The following is a 16,873-nucleotide window of genomic DNA, read 5'->3' as shown; positions in this document are numbered from 1 at the left end:
CACACAGTGTTTTGTACACAAGCTTTATTTTATCAAATCAAATAAACTCTAGCAACAACTGACATTTCTGAATTGAATGATTTACAGTTTGTTTTCATCCTTCATGTTTGTATGATTAGAAAACAAACAAACACTGAATTAAACATCATGATTATATCTGCTGCCAACTTTCTACAAGAGTTATAAAAACAGTCACATGAACTTTAACTTTACATTAATTTAAATTGTTTGAAAAGTTTGATGCAAATTTACCTAATTTAACATATCTAAAAGCTTTCTTGGCCTTTTTGTTCTACACATCTTTGATTAAGGTGTTATAGTAAAAGCGGGTTGTGGATCTGATACAAATAATAAAAATAATTAATATAACTAATTGCTATCAAAATTACTGACAAAATAAAATAAAATGAACATTTAAAAACAAAATCTCAAAAAATAAGTAGCATTTTGCTTTTTTACATCAGTAGATTCTGTTAAACAACTCTTGTTCAATCATTTCATGAACAGATTCACTTCATCCACACAACCATGTTGGAGCAGAATCTCAGCTATGTACAAGCAAATAATGAAACATCTCCTCATTGATTATGATCATGTGAACTGAAGTCATCATGAGCAGCGAGAGCCTCCGTGGCTGAACAGACACAGGAAGGAGCGCCGCCTGAAGAAAGTCCAACATTTACAGAACAACAAGAAGACGTCAAAGTACCGCCCACAATGTTTGATTGACAGGTGATCTGTGTGCAGTGAAGAAATGCCACAACAATCAGCTCTCAGCAACAATGATGGAAACACAACAAGTCTGAAGAAATGAAACACACAATTTAACCCACTGACCCTGAAATGACTTCAGTCTATTTGAGTTCACAAAACTCAGCAGACTCTCCAGAAGACCACATGTCACAGTTAAACCGAAGTCCAGCATAGAGAGGCTGAGTGAATGTGGTCTGGACTCTGTGGAGGAGAGTCATGGTGTCAGAGACGCTGTAGAAGGACAGAATACCTGCACTGTGATCCAGGTACACTCCAACTCTGGAGGACTCAGGATCTGAGATGGGAGTGTAGACATTGTTGTGATTAAAGTAATAACTGTATTTGGAACAATATAACATCCAAGATTTGTCATTAAATCCAACTCTACATTCATCAGACTTCCCTGCTCTGCTAATATTCTTGTATGCGACTGCTACACCAACTCCTACTCTCCACTCCACCTCCCAGTAACAACGTCCAGTCAGACTCTCTCTACTCAGGACCTGCTCCCACCCAGTGAATCTGTCTGGGTGATCAGGATAAGACTGTTCGTCATCCACTAATGTTGCTTTTCTGTTCCCCTCAGATAATAACAGATATCTGTTTGCTGTGTTTGGATCCAGTGCGATTTCATATGAATATCTTAAGAATCCAGCTCTGGTCATGTTCTCTGGTAGTGACAGGTAAAACATCCACTTTAGTCACTGTCAGTGAGATGTTGGTCCATGTCTCTCTCAGGACGTCCTGTAGTTTGTCTCTGACCTCTGACACAGCTGCTGTCACATCCTCAAAGTACTTGAGAGGACGGATCTTGATGCTGGATGAGTGTGTAGACTCACTGAGTGCTGACAGTGAGGGGTAGTTGTGTAGAAACTGGTTGTGATCCTCTGTGTGTGAGAGATTCTTCAGCTCAGCGTCTTTCCTCTTCAGCTCAGTGATCTCCTGCTCCAGCTTCTCCTGAAGCTCTTTGACTCGACTCACTTCAGTTTCCTGCTGGGATCTGACCTGCTGCTTCACATCAGAGTGTCTTTCCTCCATGAGACGGATCAGCTGGGTGAAGATCTTCTCACTGTGCTCCACTGCTTTATCAGCAGAGCCATTGATGGCCTCCACCTCCTGTTGAAGCACCTTCACATCTTTCTCTCTGTCCTGGATTCTCTGCTGGATGTTATGTCGACTCCCCTCCAGCTCTCTCTGCCTCTCAGTCCTCTCTGCTGCAGCTGACACTGTGTCGTGGCCTTTATGTTCCTCCACAGAGCAGAGATAACAGATACACTGCTGATCAGTACGACAGAACATCTTCATCACCTCATCATGACGAGAGCAGATGTTCTCCTGGAGCTTCTCTGACGGCTCCACCAGCTTGTGTTTCTTAAATGTAGGTGATTCATAATGAGGCTGCAGGTGTTTCTCACAGTAAGAGGCCACACACTGCAGACAGGACTTAACTGCTCTCAGTTTCCTCCCAGTGCAGAAATCACAGGCCACATCTTCAGGTCCAGCATAGCAGAGATCAGCAGGAGCAGCTTGGAGTCCAGTCTTCTTCAGCTCCTCCACTAAAACTGCTAACATGGTGTTTTTCAGCAGCTCAGGCCTCGGTATGAAGCTCTTCCTGCACTGAGGGCAGCTGTAGATCCTCTTCTCATCCTCTGTGTCCCAGTGGTCTTTAATACAGTTCTTGCAGTAGCTGTGTCCACAGGGAATAGTCACCGGATCCTTCAGTGGATCCAAACAGATCGAACAAGAAAAAGTCTCTTGGTCCAGCTGAACTGCTTTCTGCGCCATTTCACCTCTGAGTGACAACGACTGTCTGAGCTTCACTTCCTGATAACTGAAACTAGTCTGAGCTCTGATCTGAACAGGATGTGTTTGTGATCTGAATGAAACCTGTCAGCTCAGTTACACCCATCCACAAAACTGTAGGATCTGAAGGGGAGGGAACCAGGAAAAATACAGAGTGGAGCTGCTGTGTAAGAGGAGGAAGAAGAGGGAGGGCTGACCGAGCTGTGACTCAGTCCAGGACGAGGACCAGCTCTGTGAATCTGAACTGTGTTTCCTGTTTTACATTGACGCCTAGGTTAAAAGCTGATCCACGTTTGAAAACAAAGTTTGTAGTTGTAAAATATTTCTTGGTTCCTCAGGCTTTGCTGATGTTTCTCTAACTCGTCCTGTGATTCTCACTTTTCATTTCCTGGTTACAAACAGCTGACGGTACTTCAGACTATTTATGAGCACATGAATTTTTTACTCAAAAACTTTCCAACAAAATCTATCAATGCTTAAATGTTCGTATTTCCGATAGCCCATGAAGGGGGCAGGCCGATGATGAGAGTGGGAAAACGTCCCACGTCATCTCTCCGCAACACATCAACACGCAGCTCTTTGCGAGATGAGCTAATTCAGAGCAACTCGACAAAACAGTGACAACAAAACTTCCCGAACAGACTCAGGCATGTTTTTTTGGCTTCCTCGTGAGACGTGTGACTGCCCCCGCACCACTCTGGGGTCCCTCAAGTTACAAGTCCGATCTCAATATCTGAGGAGTGACCCGACGGAAAAGGTGTGAAAAGTACCTGGCACCTGGCCCACTGATTGGTCAGATCTGGTGTATTGCGCTGCGTTGCTATGGCGAGGACGCCGGTACTGGTCATTCACTGCATGACGTCAAAACGAACATATTCATCAGGTTCAGAAAAAAGAAGAAACTAGATGAAGAAAAACGCTCACAGGATAAATGTTAGATTTGTCTTCATGATGTGGGTGGAGTGGGAGCTAATGCTGAATCTTTAGCTAGCTTAAGTGTTTGCTTTAGGAAAGGGCTGAAATAAAATGTATATGTCACATGTGAATGCCATCAAACTGATTGATGTTTCCTCCTCTGCTGTTCAATATTTGCCATGTAACATTACTTTAGCATTATTTAATGATTAATTTAGTTTATAGGTCTCTAATGTGAAGTGTGCTAAACGACACTAATGCAGTGTGGCAGTGGATTGTTGCTCTGAGTGGATTATTGTTAACTCAACTGAGTTAGTTTTGTCTTTCTTTACCACATTTATTAGAATATTTATTGTGACAATATAATTTGAACAAATTTGCCAACATTCCTACAGTTTGGTTATGTTTTTTATCTTTGTTGGTTTTGTTTTCCTCTTGCATCTTTGTTGATCTCCTGAAAGGGTTAAAGGAATCTATCCATTGTAGTTTGACCAAATACAGGCCCCCAAACAGCATGTTGCATAGGGCCCCCAAAAACACAGAAATGGCCCTGCGTGACTGAAACTTTAAACTCAGCACATTTATTTTTTAGTTTTGTGTTTAATTTGATTTGAATTGAGGAGTCAGCAGCTCTGACATGTCAAAAGACTGAGCAGTGAATTCAGTAAACATCAGCTGTGGAGGGATGAATGAAGAAGGTAAGCTGTCTGCAGTTCATCACTGCTGGCTCGTATGTTGATGTCAGCAGCACAGATGTTAACCGTGTTTGACTGTGTTCAGAGCTGGTAGAGTATTTCAGGGCTCAGATGAGGAAGGACCCGGACATGGTCTCTGCTGTGGCCGCTATCTGCACTCTGCTTGAATTCCTCAAGAGAGACAAAGGTGTGCAGGTTTGCTGTGCTGGTTGTGAACAAAGCTGCCATGTTTCAGGTGAACCATAACCCTGTTTTGTCAAGCGTTGCCTCCGATCAGGAGACATCTGTATGCCTTAATTTTTATTATTTGAACTATTTTTTTGTAATTTTTTGTGTGCGTCTGTCTCTAAACCCATTTTTGTTTGTTAGTTTATTAGAAGAAATGTTAATTAGCAGAGAAAGATCCTTGTTGGATGGTTCAAGCTTTCTTCATTTTCACAACTGAATAAACAAACTGACATGAAAGAACAACACAGTTTGTACTGTTTTACTTTGTATAACACAGTGGATCAGCATTTGTCAAAAGAGGACCCAGGGCTGCACTAGTCGGTTTCATGTGGCTTTAATCAAACATTTCAAACAGCACAGACATAACATAGCACACACGTGCCACCAGGGGTCTCTACATATACCTTTCCTGGCAGGTAACACACACTTGGATTCCCTAGAGATCCCTCTAGGGTAATACGAAATATTATCAATCTCAGTGTCATAGCCCTGGCTCAGAGAGCAAGACAAAGTGGGAGACCACACACTTTTAAAGCAACATGAAGTGAAACTTTATTATAAATGCAACCCAAAACAACATAATAAAGTAGTCTGTAATCTGTAGAGTCAGTAATGTATGCAGTGTTGTTTGTTATTGAGGTGTGGTGATGATAAAACAAAGAAACACACAAACTAAAGAGGCAGCAAGTGGTCAGAGAGAGAGAGAGAGAATGGGAATGAGGAGCCAGCAAAATAACCTAGGCCCAGGCTGCCCAGGTGAACATCATCAGCAGCTCCACCCATCCACCTGAAATGAGCCTGCAAGAAAAACAAACAAAGGACGACCAGGAGAGGGCAGGGTCGTCACACTCAGGATATTACATCCTCCCCTCTCAGTTTCTGCAGCCATCACTTAACTGAAAGAAAATATAAGACATCATGGAAACAAATTAAATTAAATTACATTAGCCATGTTCCTCAACTTAAATCTTAGTTCCTCAAAATTATAATAACATACAGTGTATATTGTTTTCTTCACTTGTACAACTTAGCATTTAATTCCCTCTTAGAATTTTAGCATCTGAAATTAATTAACTAATACATTGTCAGTCTGTTAGCCATACATTTAGGGTCTGTAATAGTCTGGAGGAGGCCTCTCTCTGATAGAGCATCTCAAGCTTGGTGTTTGTGGTTCCTGGGCTACAGGACTAGGCTCTCTCTCAGGTGGACCACTCTCAGAGTTCTTCACAGGGATTGTTGGACAGACAGATGCAGGGGACAGTTCCTGTTGTGGCACCACAGTTGGTGGGTTAGGCCCAACCTGGGGTGTACTGGGATCTAGTTCAGGAAGTCTGCTTAGCTCCCTCCTCCTGATCTGATCAACATGTCTCTTCAAAACCTGTCCATTCTCGGTGACAACGGTATATGACAGTGGACCCGTGCAGCTCTCAATGGTTCCAGGGATCCATTTGGGACCGTATCCATTGTTCTTTGTAAAAACTAGATTTCCTGGATTAAAACATCTGAGTTTGGTAGTCTTATCATGATGAGCTTTTTTTTCCCCATTGTTTCTTTTCCCTCTTGGTTTTCAAGTCCGGGAGTAACAAATCAAAACGTGGACCTGGGCCTCCTGGACATGAGCATCTCTGCCGGGGACAAACCAGTGGTAGAGTGTGAAGTCATTCTGTAACTAAACAGGAATCTTGACACTTTAGTTTCCAAGCTCTCCTTTCCTCCTTGCATCCTCTTCATACCGTCCTCGTCGCCAATATAACATAGTGGATCAGCATTTGTCAAAGGAGGACCCAGGGCTGCAGTAGTACGTTTCTTGTGTCTTTAATGAAACATTTCAGGCAGAACAGACATAACATAGCACACACATGCCACCAGGAGGCCTCTACATATACCTTTCCTGGCAGGTAACTTCCAGCCAGGTAACACACACTTGGATTCCCAAGAGCTTTCTCTAGGGTGATACCAAATATGAGCAATCTCAGGATATCACACTTTGTTTACATGTGGTAGACCCTGCAACCTTTCTAGCTTCAAATAGTGTTCTGGGACCTTGTTTTCCTCTGATCAAGCTGTTCTCAGAGGAAAACAAGGTCCCAGAACACATATGGAAACAGTTTGTATCATTACTTCGTGAATACTGTAAATATTAAAATTCTGAGTTTGAATTTCTTCTATAAAACTACAGAGTGCTTCTTTAATATCTCATGTTTTTTTTATCACCTGTAAGACACTTTGAATTGCATTTTCATTTGTTTGAATTGTGCAATCTCAATAAAGTTTGTTTAATTGGTAGAATTAATAAAGGTGAAATATTAAAGGAACATTTCACCCAGAAGTTAAATTAAGTCATCCTCTCCTCCTCCTGATGATATAAAGTCAGGTAAAGTCTCTTAGCCCACAGAACAATTCTGGAGCTTCACAGTAAAACAGAGTTGCAGCATTCTGCTGAACAACTGAAGCAGCTGAGACTTGATTTGAAAACAACTGTTAAACAAACAACATGAAGTGGCTCCGTACAGCTCGTCAGGTGTAATCAAAGTCCTTCAGAGGCCCTGAGCGCTCAAACTAATTTAAAAAGATGTTGAAAGTGTGCAAAAGCTGCTAATGAGGTGAAAACATATTTTCATTTTGGAACTTCTCTGGTCAGAATGTGGATATCACACTGATAAACAAGCCAATTACAGACTTTTAACTGCCTCAAAAATCCTGTTTTGTTTAATGATGCAGTGAGTAGTTGTCGTCAATCGACTCCACAGCTCGAGTTCATAGACATTTAAATGATTATGTTGCCCCCTGGTGTCATAATTAAGAAACTGCACACAGCGTTTTGTACACAAGTTTTATTCTATCAAATCAAATGAACTTTATCAACAGCTGACATTTCTGAATTGAATGATTTACAGTTTATTTTCACCCCTCATGTTTGAATGATTAAAAAACAAACAAACATTGAATTAAACATCATGATTATATTTGCTGCCAGCTTTCTACAAGAGTTATAAAAACAATCACACAAACTTTAACTTTCCATTATTTAAAATTGCTTGATAAGTTTGAGATAAATTTAATTAATTAAACAAATATTAAAGCCCTCATAGCCGTTTTGTTCTACACATCTTTCATTTGGGTGTAATAGTAAAAGCAGGTTGTGGATCTGGTACAAATAAAAGAAAAATATGAATATTACAACTAATTGCGATTAAAAATCAATTTTAATCAAAGAAATGAAAACATTTTTGTCTGGAAACGACTGTTGTTCAATGCATCTCCGTATTGATTATGATCATGTGAACTGAACTCATCATGAGCAGCGAGAACCTCCGTGGCTGAATGGTGATCTGTGTGCAGTGAAGAAATGCCACAACAATCAGCTCTCAGCAACAATGATGGAAACACAACAAGTCTGAAGAAATGAAACACACAATTTAACCCACTGACCCTGAAATGACTTCAATTTCTAGTCTATTTAAGTTTACAAAACTCAACAAAGCCTCCTGGCCAGTTGATCTGAAGTCCAGCATAGAGAGGCTGAGTGAATGTGGTCTGGACTCTGTGCAGGAGAGTCATGGTGTCATAGACGCTGTAGAAGGACAGAATACCTGCACTGTGATCCAGGTACACTCCAATTCTGGAGGACCGAGGACCCGAGATGGATGTTTGGACTGTGTTGTGATTAAAGTTATATCTGTATGTGTAACAAAATAACCTCCAAGATTTGTCATTGAATCCGAATTCACAATCATATGAGCTCCCTGCTCTGCTAATATTCTTGTATGCGACTGCTACACCAACTCCTTCTCCTCTCCATTCCACCTCCCAGTAACAACGTCCAGTCAGACTCTCTCTACTCAGGACCTGACGCCTGTCAGTGAATCTGTCTGGGTGATCAGAATAAGACTGTGGTTGACTTAATGTTGCTTTTCTGTTCCCCTCAGATAATAACAGATCCGTGTTTGCTGTGTTTGGATCCAGTGTGATTTCACATGAATATCTTAAAAATCCAGCTCTGGTCTTGGGCTCTGGTTGTGACAGTAAAACATCCAGATCAGTCACTGCCAGTAAGATGTTTCTCCATGTCTCTCTCAGGACGTCCTGTAGTTTGTCTCTGACCTCTGACACAGCTGCTGTCACATCCTCAAAGTACTTGAGAGGACGGATCTTGATGCTGGATGAGTGTGTAGACTCACCGAGTGCTGACAGTGAGGGGTAGTTGTGTAGAAACTGGTTGTGATCCTCTGTGTGTGAGAGCTTCTTCAGCTCAGCGTCTTTCCTCTTCAGCTCAGTGATCTCCTGCTCCAGCTTCTCCTGAAGCTCTTTGACTTGACTCACTTCAGTTTCCTGCTGGGATCTGACCTGCTGCTTCACATCAGAGCGTCTTTTCTCCATGAGATGGATCAGCTGGGTGAAGATCTTCTCATTCTGCTCCACTGCTTTATCAGCAGAGCCATTGATGGCCTCCATCTCCTGTTGAAGCACCTTCACATCTTTCTCTCTGTCCTGGATTCTCTGCTGGATGTTGTGTCGACTCCCCTCCAGCTCTCTCTGCCTCTCAGTCCTCTCTGCTGCAGCTGACACTGTGTCGTGGCCTTTATGTTCCTCCACAGAGCAGAGATAACAGATACACTGCTGATCAGTACGGCAGAACATCTTCATTACCTCATCATGACGAGAGCAGATGTTCTCCTGGAGCTTCTCTGACGGCTCCACCAGCTTGTGTTTCTTTAATGGAGCCACATCATAATGAGGCTGCAGGTGTTTCTCACAGTAAGAGGCCACACACTGCAGACAGGACTTAACTGCTCTCAGTTTCCTCCCAGTGCAGAAATCACAGGCCACATCTTCAGGTCCAGCATAGCAGTGATCAGCAGGAGCAGCTTGGAGTCCAGTCTTCTTCAGCTCCTCCACTAAAACTGCTAACATGGTGTTTTTCAGCAGCTCAGGCCTCGGTATGAAGCTCTTCCTGCACTGAGGGCAGCTGTAGATCCTCTTCTCATCCTCTGTGTCCCAGTGATCTTTAATACAGTTCTTGCAGTAGCTGTGTCCACAGGGAGTAGCCACCGGATCCTTCAGTAGATCCAAACAGATCGGACAAGAGATTGTTTCTTGGTCCAGCTGAACTGCTTTCTGCTCCATTTCACCTCTTAGTGACAACGACTGTGTGAGCTTCACTTCCTGATCTTCAGTTACAGCCAATCACAAACTGTAGATCTAAAGGGGAGGGAACAAGGAAATATAGTGACAGAGTGGAGCTGCTCTGTGAGAGGAGGAAGAAGAGGGAGGGCTGATCGAGCTGTGACTCAATCCAGGACGAGGAGCAGCTCTGTGAATCTGAACTTTGTTTCCTCTTTTACAATGAAGCCTCAGTTAAAACCTGCTCCACATTTGAAAACATGCAAGTTTTTAGTTGTAAAATATGTCTTGGCTCCTCAGACTTTGCTGATGTTTCTCTAACTCTTCCTGTGATTGTGTTCACTTTTCTTTTCCTGGTTACAAACAGCTGATGGTACTTGTCAGACTCTTTATAAGCACATAAAGGTTTGCAGAGATCACGGTGCCTAGGAAGGTGAAGGTGTGGGCCCTCTCCACGCAGTCACCGTGTATGTAGAGGGGAGATGGATCTGTCCTGTGTTTCCTGAAGTCCAGGAAGGTTTCTTTGGTTTTTGTGGTGTTCAGAGGCGGGTTGTTTGCAGAGCACCACTCAGTTTCAGGACTTTGTCCCTGTAGGAAGACTCATCTCCCCCTGTGATCAGTCCCACCACTGTCGTGTCGTCTGCAAACTTTACGATGGTGTTACTGGAGTGGGCTAGTCTGCAGTCTGTGGTGTAGAGGGTGTAGAGCAGCGGGCTCAGCACATACCCTTATGGGGAGTCCGTGCTCAGTGTCCGGCTGGAGGATAGGTGGTGTCCCAGTTTGACAGTCTGGGGTCGGTTTGTGAGGAAGTCCTTAATCCAGGAGCAGGTGAGTGGGGGGAGTCCCAGGTCAGACAGTTTGCTGATCAGGATGTCAGGGATGATAGTGTTAAATGCTGAGCTGTAGTCAATGAAGACCATCCTGACGTAGCTCTCCTGGTGTTCCAGGTGACTCAACGCGGTGTGGAGTGTAATGCTATTGCGTCCTCTGTCGACCTGTTCACTCTGTAAGTGAACTGATAAGGGTCGAATGAGGAAGGGAGACAGATCCTGAAGTGGTTAAGGACCAGCCGCTCCAGGGACTTGGTGATGATGGGCGGTAGTCCTTGTGGCTGACGGTGGTTGACTTCTTCAGTACTTGGATGATGGTGGCCGGCTTCAGGCAAGCTGGGATGGTGGACTGTGTCAGGGAGAGGTTGAAGATAGTGGTGAAGACCTGCACGAGTTTTGCAGCGCAGGCCCTGAGCACCTTCCCCGGAACACCGTCAGGTCCAGAAGCTTACTAAAGTATAAACCAAAGCTTATTAAATTAAGAAATAAAACATTTTTTCAACAGAATCTATCAAAGCCTAAATGTTCGTATTTCCAATAGCCTCAGTGGGAAAACGTCCTACGTCATCTCTCCGCGACACATCAACACGCAGCTCTTTGTGAGATGAGCTTATTCAGTGCAACTCGACAAATAGTGACAACAAAATTTCCAGAACAGACTCTTTTTTTGGCTTTCTCGTGAGAAGCGTGGCTGAAACCTTAAAGTCAGCACATTTAATATTTAGTTTTGTGCTTAATTTAATTTGAATTGAGGAGTCAGCAGCTCTGACATGTGTCAAAAATACTGAGCAGCAGTGGCGGTTCTAGACCAGTTTTAATAGGGGGGCCAGGTTGGGGCCGGCTTTTTTGTTAGGGGCACATACAACCCGGAAAAAAAGATAAATCCCTCATTCAGACAAAACATTGTTTTCAATTTCAGCAATTTTATTGGGTAGTAAACTGCTGAGACACTTTATTTCTCCCTTCCCTTCAAAACAAAATCATTGCAAGAAATCTGTCATTGTATTATTGATGCAGACTCCCTGTCAGGGGCCACAGGGGGGTCCAGACTCAGAGTTACAGGGGCACTGGCCCCTGTTGGCCCCCCCCAGAACCGCCCCTGCTGAGCAGTGAATTCATCTAATACATATATGTGCCTTAATTTTTTTTATTATTATTATTTTAACTATTTTATGGCAATTTCCTGTGCATCAGTCTCTGAACCCATATTTATTTGTCAGTTTATTAGAAGAAATTTTAATGAGCAGAGAAAGATCCTCATTGGCTGATTTTCTTCTGTATAACTCAATGAACAAACTTTCTTTGAATTCATGACTGAATAAACAGACTGAACTTAAAGAACGATATGATTTATACTGTTTTACTTTGTTTACATGTGGTGGACCCTGCCACCTTTCTAGCTTCAAATAAACTTCTGGGAACTTGTTTCCTCGGAGAACAGCTTGTTTATTCACTGATGGAAACAGTTTGTATTATTACTTAATTAATATTGTAAATATTAAAATTCTGAGTTTGAATTTCTTCTATAAAACTACAGAGTGCTTCTTTAATATCTAATGTTTTTTCTTTAATCACCTGTAAGACACTCTGAAAGGTGCTATCTAAATAAAGTTTGATTGATTGGTGGAGTTAATAACAGTGAAATACTAAATGTAAAGAAATTAAATTAAGTCCTCCTCTCCTCCTTCCGTGATGATATAAAGTCAGGTAAAGTGTCACAGTCCACAAAACATTTGTGGACCTTCAGAAGCCCTGAGCGGTCAACCTGATATATAAAAAGATGTTGAAAGTGTGCAAAAGCTGTTAATGAGGTGAAAACATATTTTCATTTTGGAACTTCTCTGGTGAAAATGTAGATATCACACTGATAAACAAGCCAATTACAGACTTTTAACTGCCCCACAATCCTGTTTTGTTTAATGATGCAGTGAGTAGTTGTTGTTAATCGACTCCACAGCTCGAGTTAATAGACATTTAAATGATTATGTTGCCCTCTGGTGTCCTAATTAAGAAACTGCACACAGTGTTTTGTACACAAGCTTTATTTTAACAAATAAACATCATCAACAGCTGACATTTCTGAATTGAATGACTTACAGTTTATTTTCATGTTTGTATGATTAAAAAACAAACAAACATTGAATTAAACATTATGATTATATCTGCGGCAAACTTTCTACAAGAGTTATAAAAACGATCACATGAACTTTAACTTTATATTAATAAGAATTGCTTGAAAAGTTTGATACAAATTCTACTAATTGAAACACATCTTAAAGCTTTCTTAGCCTTTTTGTTCTACACATTTTTGATTAAGGTGTGATAGTAAAAGCAGGTTGTGGATCTAGTACAAGTAATAAAGATAATTACTATTACAACCACTTGCTATCAAAATTACTCACTGAGAAAATTAGATAAAATGAACATTTCAAACAAAATCTAAAGAAATAAATGATTTTTTACTTTACATCAGTAAAGTCTGTTAAACGACTCTTGTTCAATGATTTCATGAAAAGATTCACTTCATCCACACAATCAGTTTGTTGGAGCAGAATCTCAGCTATGTACAAGCAAATAATGAAGCATCTCCTTATTGATTATGATCATGTAAACTGAAGTCATCATGAGCAGCGAGAGCCTCCGTGGCTGAACAGACACAGGAAGGAGCGCCGCCTGAAGAAAGTCCAACATTTACAGAACAACAAGAAGACGTCAAAGTACCGCCCACAATGTTTGATTGACAGGTGATCTGTGTGCAGTGAAGAAATGCCACAATAATCAGCTCTCAGCAACAATGATGGAAACACAACAAGTCTGAAGAAATCAAACACACAATTTAACCCACTGACCCTGAAATGACTTCAGTCTATTTGAGTTCACAAAACTCAGCAGAGTTTCCAGAAAAAACGTAAAACCGAAGTCCAGCATAGAGAGGCTGAGTGAATGTGGTCTGGACTCTGTGGAGGAGAGTCATGGTGTCAGAGACGCTGTAGAGGGACAGAATACCTGCACTGTGATCCAGGTACACTCCAACTCTGGAGGACCGACGACCTGAGACGGGAGTTCTGACATTTTTATACCAAAACTGATGAACGAGTGTGGAAGAAAAAAACATCCAAGATTTTTCATCGTATCCAAATAAACATTCCTCTGAGCTCCCTGCTCTGCTGATATCCTTGTATGCGACTGCTACACCAACTCCTCCTATCTCCCCCCATTCCACCTCCCAGTAACAACGTCCAGTCAGACTCTCTCTACTCAGGACCTGCTCCCACCCAGTGAATCTGTCTGGGTGATCAGAATAACACTGATGTTGTCTCATGACTGTTACTTTTCTGTTCCCCTCAGATAATAACAGAAGTGTGTTTGCTGTGTTTGGATCCAGTGTGATTTCACATGAATATCTTAAGAAGTCAGCTCTGGTCTTGGGCTCTGGTTGTGACAGTAAAACATCCACTTCAGTCTCTGTCAGTGAGATGTTTGTCCATGTCTCTATCAGGACGTCCTGTAGTTTGTCTCTGACCTCTGACACAGCTGCTGTCACATCCTCAAAGTACTTGAGAGGACGGATATTGATGCTGGATGAGTGTGTAGACTCACTGAGCCCTGACAGTGAGGGGTAGTTGTGTAGAAACTGGGTGTGATCCTCTGTGTGTGAGAGCTTCTTCAGCTCAGCGTCTTTCCTCTTCAGCTCAGTGATCTCCTGCTCCAGCTTCTCCTGAAGCTCTTTGACTCGACTCACTTCAGTTTCCTGCTGGGATCTGACCTGCTGCTTCACATCAGAGCGTCTTTTCTCCATGAGACAGATCAGCTGGGTGAAGATCTTCTCACTGTGCTCCACTGCTTTATCGGCAGAGCCATTGATGGCCTCCACCTCCTGTTGAAGCAGCTTCACATCTTCCTCTCTGTCCTGGATTCTCTGCTGGATGTTGTGTCGACTCCCCTCCAGCTCTCTCTGCCTCTCAGTCCTCTCTGCTGCAGCTGACACTGTGTCGTGGCCTTTATGTTCATCCACAGAGCAGAGATAACAGATACACTGCTGATCAGTAAGGCAGAACATCTTCATCACCTCATCGTGACGAGAGCAGATGTTCTCCTGGAGATTCTCTGACGGCTCCACCAGCTTGTGTTTCTTAAATGTAGGTGATTCATAATGAGGCTGGAGGTGTTTCTCACAGTAAGAGGCCAGACACTGCAGACAGGACTTAACTGCTCTCAGTTTCCTCCCAGTGCAGACATCACAGGCCACATCTTCAGGTCCAGCATAGCAGAGATCAGCAGGAGCAGCTTGGAGTCCAGTCTTCTTCAGCTCCTCCACTAAAACTGCTAACATGGTGTTTTTCAGCAGCTCAGGCCTCGGTGTGAAGCTCTTCCTGCACTGAGGGCAGCTGTAGATCCTCTTCTCATCCTCTATGTCCCAGTGGTTTTTAATACAGATCTTGCAGTAGCTGTGTCCACAGGGAATAGTCACCGGATCCTTCAGTAGATCCAAACAGATCGGACAAGAGAAAGTCTCTCTGTCCAGCTGAACTGCTTTCTGCGCCATTACACCTCTCAGTGACAACGACTGTCTGAGCTTCACTTCCTGATAACTGAAACTAGTCTGACCTCTGATCTGAACAGGGTGTGTTTGTGCAGTGAATGAAGCCTGCCAGCTCAGTTTCAGCCAATCCCAAACTGTAGATCTAAAGGGGAGGGAACAAGGAAATATAGTGACGGAGTGGAGCTGTTGTGTGAGAGGAGGAAGAAGAGGGAGGGCTGATCGAGCTGTGACTCTTTAACAACAAAGCCTCAGTTAAAACCTGCTCCACATTTGAAAACAAAGTTTTCAGTTGTAAAATAATTCTTGGCTCCTCAGACTTTGCTGCCCTGTTGAAAAAAACAGCATAGACCAGCATGGTTTCTATGCTGGTCTTTGCTGGTTAGTGCTGGTTTAGCTGGTGGACCAGCATCATAAAACATGGCATCTCTTACCATTGTTATGCAGACAACTCCCAAATCTACCTGCCGCTAAAGAGAAACGTTAAGAGCTCCCTGATACCCTTAGTAGAGTGCCTTAAAGACGTTAAGGCATGGATGGCTTTTAATTTTTTAAACTTAAATGAAGAAAAAACTGAGGTCATGGTGTTTGGTCCCAGTCGAGCCTGTGGTGTCTCTTCTATAGACTTGGGCTCTCTGCAGCCATATGTAAAACCCATAGTCACAAACCTTGGTGTAAAAATGGACAGTGATTTTAAACTTGATAAACAGATAAACTCAATAGTTAAAACCAGTTTTTATCATCTGAGGCTTTTATCTAAAATTAAATCTGTTGTATCTTTTAACGATTTTGAGTGCTTGATTCATGCTTTTATCTCGACCCGTTTGGACTACTGTAATGCACTTTACACTGGTATTAACCAGGCCTCCCTCGCTCGCTTGCAGTTAGTCCAAAACGCTGCTGCTCGTCTTTTAACAGGAACTCGTAAGCATGACCACATTACCCCCATTCTCGCCTCCCTCCACTGGCTCCCTGTCCATTTTAGAATATATTTTAAAATGTTATTGTTTGTTTTTAAGTCACCTGTTGTGCCAAAAAGCAGGCAAAAGACCAGGGAGGACCATGCTTTTTCAGTGGTAGCTCCTAAGCTATGGAATGAGCTATTCACCCATGTCAAAATGACCCCCACCCTGGATACTTTTCAATCTCGCCTAAAAACTAATTTTTACTCCTTAGCTTTTAATACAGCGTGAGAGTTGTGTGGTCTCTGTCTGTCTTTTTACTGTATTTTTTTTATTTCTCAGTGTTTTATCTTATCTTATGTTTGCCTTTTATATGCTTTTAATTAATTAATTAATTGTATTTTAACTTTAACTTTCTTTATTTTACTGTTTTGTATCTGCTGTGCAGCACTTTGGTAACTTTATTGTTTTTAAAATGTGCTATACAAATAAAGTGGATTGGATTGGATTGGATAAAGCTGGTCCACCAGCAAGGTCCCATTAATTATGCTGGCCTACCAGCATAGTCTTGCTGGTGACGTTGCTGATGAAGCTGGTATAACAATAAATAAAGTTTCATTGATTGGTTGAATTAACAATAGTGAAATATTAAAGGAACAGTTCACCCAGATATTAAATTAAGTCATCCTCTCCTCCTCCTGATGATATCAAGTCAGGTGAAGTCTCGTAGTCCACAGAACAGTTCTGGAGCTTCACAGCAAAACAGAGTTGCAGCGTTCTGCTAAACAACTGAAGCAGCTGAAGACTTGATTTAAAAACAGCTGTGAAAAAACAACATTACGTCTGGCGTAATCAAAGTCCTTCAGAAGTCCTGAGCGCTCAAACTAATTTAAAAAGATGCTGAAAGTGTGCAAAAGCTGCAAATGAGGTGAAAACATGTTTTGATTTTGGAACTTCTCTGGTCAGAATGTGAATATTACACTGATAAACAAGCCAATTACAGACTTTTAACTGCCCCAAAATCCTGTTTTGTTTAATGATGCAGTGAGTAGTTGTTGTCAATCAATCTCGAGTTAATAGACA

At 42.2% G+C, this 16,873-nt stretch overlaps 2 protein-coding genes across 2 annotated transcripts; both read right to left on the bottom strand.

Moving 5' to 3' along the window:
* Positions 1-5: 5 nt before the first annotated feature.
* Positions 6-14,996, bottom strand: LOC115592331 (tripartite motif-containing protein 16-like). Its single transcript, XM_030434939.1, has 2 exons — positions 13,806-14,996; positions 6-1,448 (listed from the first exon to the last, which is right to left on the bottom strand). Exons 1-2 carry the CDS (start codon positions 14,892-14,894, stop codon positions 855-857), a joined length of 1,683 nt encoding a protein of 560 aa, XP_030290799.1. The 5' UTR covers positions 14,895-14,996; the 3' UTR covers positions 6-854.
* LOC115592332 (tripartite motif-containing protein 16-like) lies at positions 7,728-9,537 on the bottom strand. Its single transcript, XM_030434941.1, has one exon. The coding sequence runs from the start codon at positions 9,519-9,521 to the stop codon at positions 7,851-7,853; it is 1,671 nt and encodes a 556-aa protein (XP_030290801.1). The 5' UTR covers positions 9,522-9,537; the 3' UTR covers positions 7,728-7,850.
* Positions 14,997-16,873: the final 1,877 nt, after the last annotated feature.

This window comes from Sparus aurata, chromosome 12, assembly GCF_900880675.1.
Source record: "Sparus aurata chromosome 12, fSpaAur1.1, whole genome shotgun sequence".
Lineage (NCBI taxonomy): Eukaryota > Metazoa > Chordata > Actinopteri > Spariformes > Sparidae > Sparus > Sparus aurata.
The sequence above is the reverse complement of the archived record's forward strand: the minus strand, read 5'-3'. Positions and strand labels throughout refer to the sequence as shown.